At 39.7% G+C, this 11,203-nt stretch overlaps 1 protein-coding gene across 1 annotated transcript; it reads left to right on the top strand.

The window, feature by feature from the left end:
• Positions 1-1,646: 1,646 nt before the first annotated feature.
• gal (galanin/GMAP prepropeptide) lies at positions 1,647-9,298 on the top strand. The gene is made up of 6 exons (XM_041939692.1): positions 1,647-1,727; positions 2,563-2,617; positions 4,457-4,528; positions 7,108-7,194; positions 7,903-7,974; positions 9,237-9,298. Exons 1-6 carry the CDS (start codon positions 1,647-1,649, stop codon positions 9,296-9,298), a joined length of 429 nt encoding a protein of 142 aa, XP_041795626.1.
• Positions 9,299-11,203: the final 1,905 nt, after the last annotated feature.

The following is an 11,203-nucleotide window of genomic DNA, read 5'->3' as shown; positions in this document are numbered from 1 at the left end:
GTATCAGGTTGGTAAACCTCTCTGTAACCCGGGTTTTTTAAGGGAAAAACAAATTTGTGCTAAAATGGAATCCCACTGAAACTTCATCGTGTACAGCTGCTGGGTTGAAGGATTTCTGCTGTTACTGAATCTTCTTCTGCTTTGACTTGATGACCGTAGCTTTTAAAAAACAGCCAGTCTGAGGTGCTTACATCTCCTCTCACACAAGTCTTAATCTATGGCCCACTACCAGAAACATAACTGCAGCACAGGCCGGACAGTCTGTGCCCACATTCAATCATTCACATCCTGCTGTGTTTCGTTCGTTCAATCAGTTTTTGTGATGTTTACCAGTCACTGGTGTGTACACTGTGTCCACTTTGTCACCGCTCAGACAGCTGCACCATGTGCTCTTTACAGCTTTCCTGCAGGGTTGAAATGAAACGTAGTACGTTACTGCCTCCAAATGAAGTGGCAACGTAACTCATTAGATTACAGAAAATGTTGTTTCTTTTGAATATATCTGGATTACTTTCAAGTTAAACATTAAAAATATTGCACCCCATACTAAAAATGGACTCAGCCACACACATTTTCTTTCTTCTCTTTAAACATGTCAAAACATTCTCAGTGCAGATAAAGTGCACGTTGCATGTTCAGCATTTGAAGGTCAAATGTCAGATGTGGTTTTCATGAGTTAATTGTTTATCCTGAAGAAAAGTTTCACACCTTAAACCGAGCTGCCATATTTAAAGACGTTCTTAAATCACGACTTTATGACGGTGGAGGGCTCAGTCGTTGATGACCACCAGTCACCTGTCACTATAACGCAATACTATTCAACAGCACCCACCAAAATGATATACAGCTGAGTCATGGCCTCTCTTAAACAGGTTTTGGTTGCACAAAAACTGAACATTGGGAGCTTCATGAGAGGAGGATTTATTGCTGGACTGTTGGATCAGACTTCAGGAGTTTTAGCTGGGTGGGTTTTGATCGTATATATTTCCAAATTGTCGTCAAATAAATATATAAGAAAACAAATATAAAAGCAAGGAATCAAGGCGATCAAACCTCATCTATCATCCATAAGCTCTGTGATGATGGTGGGCAGGAGCAGCCTGTGTCTCAGTGACCATCTGCTCCTTCAGAGGCGCACGGAGCTCCTGCAGTAAGCCTGTTAAAGTCAGATATCAGATTAGGACAGACGTATTTTCCCCCTTTTTAAATTCAATCCCATGTCTCCGAGGGCGACAAAGAAAAATCTGATGATGGCATTATACGCTGTTATTGAATTCCATTATGCGCCGTGTTCGTGACCTGCGCATCCTGTCTGCGGGAGGGGGCTGCTGACGCGCGCTGACAGCAGCAGGCTCGGGCTGGAGGGACATAAAAGCTGGATGGAGTCCTCGTTTCATCTGAAAGCACTGAGGTTTACACACACCGAGCATCTCCTGCCGGCTTCAGAGCGGAACAGACGGCGCAGAGTCACATCGAAGGTAAATCACTTCCTCTGCGGGCTTTAAGGGAGCTTTCTCCTTTTCATCCTCGGGAAAAGTTTGCTCATGTGGGAAAAGTTTGCATGAAGGCTCCCTGATAGGATTCACGCTCATTAAAATGTTTCCTAATAGTGCTGATGGCTTTCTTTTCTTTCCTCTCTCCCTCAGATGCAGAGGTGCTTTGGGATTTTTTGCGTGTCGCTCATCTTTTGCGCAACTCTCTCTGAGACCATCGGCTTGGTCATTGCGGTAAGAAGTTCAAGATTCAACACAGCTCTCACAAAAAGACGCAAAAACAATGTCAAAGTGACAAATAGAAAATATAGAATAACAATATAAAAATACCTAAATTCAGAATATGAAATAACAATATACAAAAATGTCAAGGTATGAAGTTTACAGTTTATAATATCAGATTTGAAAAGACAGTGACTTGATATAAGGAGAAAAATGTCAGTATGCTGTAATAGTTGCACTGTAAAATGTGTAGTATGGCAATAGCAATAGATGGTAAAGTGTGGAAGTGAAGGCCTATTTATTGTATTTACTTGTGTTTACTAGTGCAAAGATATCAGAAATAGGCAATAAATAAACCAAAACCTAAGATGATAAAACTGCTTAAACATGAATATATCTGTCAGTGTCGTTAGTCGAGGTGATACCACTCTGGGGTAAAGCTGCGTTTGGGTTTGTGCACCTGTGCGTGTGCATGTCTGTGTGGGAAAGTCCAAAAACACCTATGTGGAACATTCCACAGGTAAACAGGTTGACTGGTAACGGGTGATAGCATCATGATTGGGTATGAGAGGAACATCCTGGAAAGGCTCAGTTGATCATGAGCGAGGATGGAGCAACACAGTGTTTACACTGCATCACAAGAACAAGAGTTCATTTATTGATCTGACTAATTCATTTATTCAGGCTTCAAACATACAGTCAATATGTGGCTATTTTATATTGAGAGAGACTTACAGCACACTTGGTGAAAGAGAGGACATATCAGAAACACTCGTTCTAACAATCAACAGTAAACACACGTGTCTTGTTCCATGATTTGATCATTGTGTGTCTGTGGATCCTGCAGGCGAAGGAGAAACGTGGCTGGACTCTGAACAGTGCTGGCTACCTGTTAGGTCCCCGTAAGTACTGCCTGTGTGCACACACACACACATAAACACACACACCCTACTGTTACAGTGCTGTTATCCAAAACCTCACTTCAACACATTTGGAAATGTAGCTTGAGATGATGCGTGTTTAAAATACTCCACATTTCACTAGAGTTAACAGAATTTCTAGGGCACCTACTCTGTTAAATTATGTTACATTATTTTGGTTACTATTAGGGAATATTTGGCCCTGGTCTGCAATTTTCTGACAACATTTTTTAATGCAAATAAGTGTACTTTTCATTTGAGATCAAGCTATTTTTTACATCTTTTATTCTCATGTTTTATTGAAATTTTGGGTCAGACCAGTATACTTGACGTTGGGCAAATCCTTCTTTCTAAACATATTGACACTGTTGATTCATTCAATCATATTACTGTTGCAGCGGTCGGTAGTTTTTCAATGGGACGCTGGTCTCTTGAACAGTGTTTGGACTAACTTAAACCTCCAGAACTGGTGAAATGTGCACAGCTTGACTATGTGGCAAAAAACTAACCCCCATCACTCAATATCCGACACTCTCTTCCATGTCCGAGCTGCTGATGAACTTTTTTCTAGTTGAATGTAATCTTACTGTCTCTATGCATCATTCTGCCTCTGAGTGCTCACACAGCATCTGGTTTGTCTTGTTGAGTTCTTCAAGTTCTTTAAACACAAAGGCATCAGATGACTAAAATCCAGGCCATGGTCAAGTGTCAGTAGCTAATACCATTTAACACCTAAATGTCCAGACCTCCTTTACCAAAGGCTGATCCAGGAGAGAGGCACTCTCCCTAAAACATAGAAAAAAGAATAAAATAAATGACGCTTGGAAGGATATAATCTGGTCTTTTCAGACTGAAAAACATAAAAAGTGATGCTACAATGGCAACATTTTCAGGAAATCCAGCTAGGATATATTGCCCTCAGCAGAGATCCATTCAAAGTCACAGCAGGTAGCACAGGAGCGCCTGCACACATTTGGACATTTTAGACCATTTTCACTGCAGACATTTGGACTGGTCAGAGCAGGAAAAGTGCGAGTAGAATTAATAACATTAACGATGGCTGCTTTCTGCTTGTGTGAGCCGGTTTCAAGACTCATGCTCACTCGCTGACACGGCTCACCGGGACACTTAATGGAATCAATGTTGTTATTTCCACCTCTGCTCTAAAATGCCTGTTAAAGGTCTGAACTACGTCTCTAAATTTATCAAACACACAGCACACACATTTTAAATTCTTACTCGACTGGCACTAAAGATGCTGCATAAAGGTTCCATGTAAGATTGTTGCTCTCATGGTGACTCTCGCTCTCACTCCAAGACAACAAATAAATTGTTAAATAATGACCTCACGTGCACCGAGAACATCATTTTAAAAAATCTGACACGGCGTAAGATTGAGGAAGAGCTGTGACTAATCTGTTTGAAACACTTGCTGGGTGTTGTTAAGGAGGCCGGAGGTCTCCTGTGTTGCCTGAAAGTGTTGCCTCTGTAACATGGCTTATGAAAGAGACTGTTGAGCTCATGTTCTGTGAATCAGTGCTGCTCTGTTTCTTTATCCCTGTCCACTGTCTCCTTTGTGTCAGACAATTTAGTGTCATTTAAAGATTGCCTCATTACCTTTAGAGGACACATTAAGTGAACACTGGTTATCCAAATGCACGCGTGTGTGTGTGTGTGTGTGTGGTCTTACCAATGTGTGGGGTCCAAATCAGTCAAGAACAGGAACCCTGGAAATGTTGTCCCTCTGTGTGTGTGTTTATGTGTGTGTGCGTGTGTGTGAAGCCCAGGTAAAGGTTGCTCCTGCCTCATCCTGTGTTTCAGGTCGTATTGATCACCTAATTCAGATAAAGGATTCTCCCAGTGCCAGAGGCAGAGACGAGCTGGTCACTCAATGTAAGATAGAAACGTACGGCCGCTGCAGGGCCTTGGTGTCAGGCCGGGAATTGCTCTGTCCAAACATCCCGCCTCTTAGCTGCTTCTGTCACTCATCAGGGGAGGACATCTGTCATCCTACTGCTGTCTGTGCTTATGCATCCAAACGTTGCATTTCTCTCTGCGCTTTAAGCAAACGTATTCATGTTGATCTTCTATGATCTGTCGGGTAAGGAAAGGTGTGGCACAGAGGGAGGATGAAATGCTGACAGGATGGGAGGAACAGGAAACTTGCTGCTACTCTGTCTTGTCAGCATTCATGCATTTTTCTGACATGGTCGCCTCCATTGCGAGCTGGTGCACCAGATTAAATAGCCTTAACAAGTACTAATACTTAGCTACCACACATTTATAAACATTTATGAGCTGAACTGATTTCACAAATGTTAATAATGGCTTTTATTTAGATGAGACTTTAAGAAGGATAGTTATAGGTTGTTGGCCCATCTGTATTTCTTTTAGCCAAGCAGGAGGTTTTGTAATTAACAAACAAAAGCATTTGGCAGCCTAATTCTTTATTTTTAATTTTAAATAAAGCTGAGTGTTTCTGATGGGCCCTTTTGATGTTGAATCCATGAAACTAATCATAATTGAAATTAAAAGAAGTTTCACTATTAATAGAAAATGCACTATAGAACATATCATTATATATAATATGTTAAAGCACTATAAGACATACTGATTAATAATTTGAATTAATACATGACATTTAACCTTGCAGAATATATACTATTAAATGTAAAGACCAAAACACTGAGGGTCCATTGAGACAAGAGGAGCAGTTTATACTTGAAAGACAAAACCATTAAAATCCATTATTTTTCTGCTCCTGCGTCATTTATTTTAATTGGACTTTTAAGTTTATAGCTTAATACACACACACACACAGTGTGCAGGGGGCAACAGGTCAAGCACTACTTCAGCTAATGATGAAGCACCTAAGATGAGTCAAACAATTCCAGCCACTTATTGTCCCTCCTCTACGCTCACTCGTCATGACCACTCAGAGAGCAGTGGTGTGCTAAAAAGAGAATATACCTGAAAAAGACTCAAAATCAAAGAAAACAGTCTAATAAAGAAGATATTTTCTGTAGTTAAGTTCATTAGCTTTATCATCAGCAGGCTCACATACCTAAAAAACTATGTGAGCCATAAATTCTACTTCTCCTGAGTTATTATTAAATTAGAGTATATTAGTAAATGAGACAAGCTATTTCTTGGCCAAATACTCATGTAGAACCTATAAATATGACGCATAAAAAAAAACAAACAAGTTCCTTCCTTGCCTCATTTCCCCCTGCTTCCAGTCTTTGTGCTTAACTAGGCCAAACATACTCTCATTCACTATATGGGAGTCCTGGACGGTTCTGCACTGAGACCTGAACCCTTCTGGTACCGATGTCTTTAAAACCCAGCCCAACCACACCTTACCGGTGCTCCCAAATTTGAGACGTAAACCCCACCCGTGACCGGAAGCTATATTTTTGCCCACATTTCTGATGGTTAGGATTAGCATAGCTCGCCAGGCTACTGCACTGCATCGACTACACATACGGCCTCTTTCCCTCTCCCTTGCCACTGAGAAGGGGCATTTCTTAGAAAAATATGTTTGAAAATAACCCCACTGCAACAAAGCTGAATGTAGCAGAACTAACTCCTGCGTGACTCTTTTAAAAATGACACAGTAGCGCTACCATGAACCACTTAAACTGATTAAAACATGGTTAAGGATGAGGACAAAGACATGTCACTTTATCTGGAGACTCCTGAAAAGTCAGTGCCTCTCTTTAAGTGCGTAGGCTTCATGGGAATATGCTGAGAGCTAATGATGCACCCACCACCATGGCCAAGCAAATCACTTTGCTTATCCATTACTTTATTTTCATTTCTTTCATCATCACTATTCTAACGCATTTCCTTGTTTGTGAAGACTGCCGTCCATCCTATTTTAAATGTGTGCTTTTTTATTTCTTCAGTTGTTCAAATCTCTGTTTTACTGCAATTCCATGAGCCAAGCCCTGCAGGTGGTCCGTAAAAGTTTGAAAATTGAACCCAACAGTTACAAACCAAACACCATGCTGAAATAACCACGTGTACAACAATGTCCTTTAGCTCTTCTTACGAGAATTAGGTTGAGGTGTGCACTGTGTATGTGTGTGTCGCTGTGGGATATTTAGGAAATGTGTGTGTTTTCGGTTGTTATTGTCTTAATTTAGCACTCAGTTCAAACTTGGTAAATTCAAATCATTTTCTTTTCTCATTAGATATTTTCAGTTCAAGCAAATCTAAAAAAAAAAAAAATCATTCGCAGCTGAATACAGGAAAAGCTGGAGCAGCTGGAGATGATTTTCTTGCAGATGAAAGATGAGAAAATAAAGAACTAATCGCTGTAATTCTTTTACCAAGTTGAACTGCACTTTTAGCTTTTTGCTGCATTTCAAGTGAACTGAGCTTAGGGCTGTAACCAGTGGAATCAAATGTTCAGCTGAGCCCTCTGCTGTTTGTATGACTGTCGACTGTGATCACTCCTCATTGTCCAGATGGGATAGATGGACACAGGACACTAGGAGACAAGGCGGGTCTGGCTGGAAAGAGGGACATGGGCCAGGAGGAGGACTTCAGAACAGGTCTGTCTGTCCGTCTCACACACACAGGAACAGGACAATCTTCCTCTATCTGCTGTTACACAGAACACTCTGTGGTGTGTCGTACAGTACGATAGTGCCAAAACATTAACAGGGAGCTGGAAAAACATGTCGCAATTTTTGATCGTGTGAGTTATTGAGCACTTTCACAAAATCAGAAAGTTTTTTTTAAATCTTACTTCAAAAAAGGGCTGAGTTTTGAAAAAAGTTGGACAGCGTTTTCAGTACAACTTCGCAACCACCAAGAATCACCATAGAAACCACCTAATACAGCTTATGATCGACATAGCAACATTTCAGAATTTCCTGGTAAATCATTCAAAGATGGTTCAAGTTTAACATGTCAGTTCTTCAGTCTGCTAACATGCTGTTCATGTTTCATTCAACTCATCATTCCAAGTCAGAAGAGTTTATATTTATTAGTTCTGAAATGGGTCTGAAAGTTGAATTTACTTAAAATTTTTACTGCTTAACGTATTCACTGTACTTAAAGCCACTGATTAAAAATAAGTTGATTCTACTGAATTCGTCCAGGGTGTCTGACAGTGCAAACACCAAGGCAGCCAGATGGTAACACCCCAGCAAACACCTAGCAACACTCTAAAAACCACCCCAGAAGTCCTGTCAAACCGTGCTACCAGCTGTAGATGACATGATAACAGGCTGCACTTTGTTCCTTTACCTCCACAGGCTCCCTGAGGATAGCAGATGGAGACATCATCCACACTGTCATCGACTTCCTGTCATACCTCAAACTTAAAGGTAAGATCACTGCTTCTGTTAACTAAATCTGAAAGTGAGAACTGATGTGAGAAGTCTATGGGCGTGTTAAAGAGTGTGCTGCAGAGTAGTACTGCATCTAAAAACAAATCAAACTCTGGAAGAAACAACAAGCAGAGATGGATGTTGTGGAAATAATCATGTAAAATAGTTGTACCATGCAATTAATTGCTTAATGGCTAACATGTGATTAGGAGACTTTTTTCACAATCTAGTTCTTCCTATCTGTGACAACCCACGAATGCACCACTTTGTCTATATCTGTTAAACACGGAAACACTCTTCTAATAGAATAATCCACACTGTCAACAACATTACCTCACCGATTACCCCCACCACCACAAAGCTAAAAATGACACCAAATTCACTATCAGGTTTAGAGGCACTGTAATAAGACGATAAGATAAGATAAGATAAGATAAGATAAGATAAGACTATTAATCGCCAGCCGGGAAAATTTGGGTGTTACAGGGAGCAGGCGATAGCTGTAGGAAAATAACAACAGAATAGAGAAATACAAATATGTAAAAAATATATATTGCCTTAAAGAACTATAAAAAATATTGCCATAAAAATATACTGCGAAAAGTTGTGTAGAATATTCACAGTTTTAACAGGAATTGAAACTGCACATGGTGGGTATGGATAATATAAGTACAGCATTTACACTATTGCACAGTAATAAATATATATGCAGAATACTGGTATATACACATAGGTGGAGTTAAAGAGGGTGAAAAAGTAATATTGCACCAGGTAATTTGTATATGATAAATCACACATCAGTGCAAAAACAGTCTGAATATGGACCCAGTGCTGCATTAAGCAATGCTGGAGTACAGTGAACACTTTGGCAGCTGTTGGTACAAAGGACCTGCGGTGCCAATTACTGTAATCAATATAATTACAGCATATTAAATATACAAAACAACCCTCAAGTGAACTGTGGTTAGGATGAGAATTCATAAAAGAGGGATAAATGTGAGCCCGAATTTGACATTGATCTATAACAAGCAATACACTAAAACCAGCAAAAACTCGAAGGCCCGCTAACAAGCCTCAGACACTGAATTGTTAATTATGCTCCACAGTAAAAAAGCATGAGATGGAACAACATACTGATACTTTTGCTGTTCTCACAGTCTCACCATTAGTGTGGTTAAAAACCTTGAACCTGACAAATCTCTTGTCTGAGTAATGTTATCTTTGCCCTAAGAAATCCATGTTTGTGTGTGTGGTTACAGAGATGGGAGCCTTGGACAACCTGCCTTCCTCTGTGACATCAGATGAACTGGCCAATCCCTAATGTTCCTGCCTGTCTGCAGTTCATCTCCCTCTACCCAAGTCTATGTTTCTGCTGTCTGGGCTCCCACTGCCCTAAATGTCACCTTGTAGCTCCATTCACACTCTGACTCTGAGTTTGTCCTGGTACCAAAGATCTGATTCTGTATCTCTTTGTGAAAGAGACTGATTATCGCCCAATACAAATATCAGATCTTTCTGCTCCTGTGTAAATAAAACTTTATATCTGCCAAAGGTCAGTTGGAGTCTACTGACTGTAGGTGGATGTAGGTAATTAGGGATGTCTGTTCAGAAATCAACACTGTATTATCATCTTAATATACTATCATCTGATTTAAGAGAATGGAGTGAATAAACAAACAAATGGCACTGGACAGCTTGAGTTTATTTCTTTCCACCTGTCACAATCGCAATATTTATCACTTAGATTAAAAAAAAAAAAAGTAATATATGCTTCACCTTATTTATTTCAGTGTAAAATGTCTGAATTCCCAGTTAACAGTCAGGTTGTACAGCTTGCTTTACTGCTTTGAGTAAGAGCACTGACAAAACACGTTTGTTTCACATTAACTTTGGAGAACAGTCCTGGAGAAGCTGTACCGCAGTCAAAACATAAGTACATATGTTTCCTCATTTTAATGTTGAAGCGTATGTAAAATGACTGTAGCTTCACTCTACACTTTGTGTTCGTCCTCATAATCTTGACCATCAAAGTGGGTGAGATTAATTTGTTACATTCATTCACTGACAAAATAAATTTTATGCTTATGTCTGTTCCCTTCTTCCTATGTGGAAGCCTATTTCTGCCAAGAAATGATGAAAAAAAAAGCCATTGGCACAATTTTAAAAAAGCAGCGGGCCAAGAATAGATCCTTGCAACGCACCTTAAAGAAGCTAACTTGGACCTTTTTGACATGTAACCATCAATAACTACAAACTGTACAGACTCACATATATAACTAACAAAACATTTGAGAACATCCTGGATTTCATATCTTTAAAGCCTGAAAGACAAGAATGTTACAGTCAATATACGTAGCAATTTTTTTTTTCAATTAGCCAGGCTACACTGCCTTGATTATATGTTTTGATTTTATAGAGCAGGTTTTTGATTACACCATAACACAACATGTATTATGCGAACTGGGTCACACCCAGTGCTTCACTTTACCATGCTAAGTTTTCTCCAAGGCAGTCCTTCCTTCCATCTATCTATCTTATGTCTCTCCTCATATCATCCTCTTTTAACTGGACAGTCATGACAAATTGTGCATGGCCTGCCCTTTGTTTTCTTTTTTGGCAATCTGATATGTTGCTATTTACATTTTCATAGAGCCAGGCACAGACCTGTAATTTCATGAGAACAAATACTACTGCATCCAGCTGCATAAATGATGATAGGCTCACTTCGCTGTGAGACTAAGAACCAATCTGATGTTCAGAGGAACAAAACTTCTTGACATTCAAATCTTGTCTAACTGGCAAAAAGAGCAACTTCTTAAGTACCTCTGCCACTCTTAATTTTGTTGTAATGTGAATGCATTGTAAACTCCCCAAATGATAGTCCAGTAGGTGGCAGTAGTACACATCTTACTGACTATAGGCTATAGCAGTTAACCAAAAGCGGGTATGGTTGATAAGCAATCGTGTGTCTAATACAGCCACCTACTGGACTATTATTTTAGCAACCGAGCAGCCGGCTGTGAGTGTAAACAGTACACACACTTTATGTTAAATTGTATTTCACAAGAATATCAATAATGTATCAACAGAATGAAAAAAAATCACACAATTGCTTTGTTTGTAATGAGTACACCAGGCTGTGAGTGAAATTTCAAAACAAAGTTAGCATGCATGCTTCTGATACTGCAATCATAACCTCTATGTCTACCTTTATAAATAGAGAGAA

Source organism: Chelmon rostratus, chromosome 6 (genome assembly GCF_017976325.1).
Source record: "Chelmon rostratus isolate fCheRos1 chromosome 6, fCheRos1.pri, whole genome shotgun sequence".
Classification (NCBI taxonomy): domain Eukaryota; kingdom Metazoa; phylum Chordata; class Actinopteri; order Chaetodontiformes; family Chaetodontidae; genus Chelmon; species Chelmon rostratus.
Note: the sequence above shows the minus strand (reverse complement) of the source record. Positions and strands in the feature narration are given on the sequence as shown.

Excerpts from the sequence above, each read along its gene's own strand:
- gal (XM_041939692.1), top strand. The coding sequence starts at position 1,647 with ATGCAGAGGTGCTTTGGGATTTTTTGCGTGTCGCTCATCTTTTGCGCA. Across the intron at positions 2,618-4,456 it reads TGGCTACCTGTTAGGTCCCC|GTCGTATTGATCACCTAATT; the intron begins GTAAGTACTGCC and ends CCTGTGTTTCAG. Across the intron at positions 7,975-9,236 it reads GTCATACCTCAAACTTAAAG|AGATGGGAGCCTTGGACAAC; the intron begins GTAAGATCACTG and ends GTGTGGTTACAG.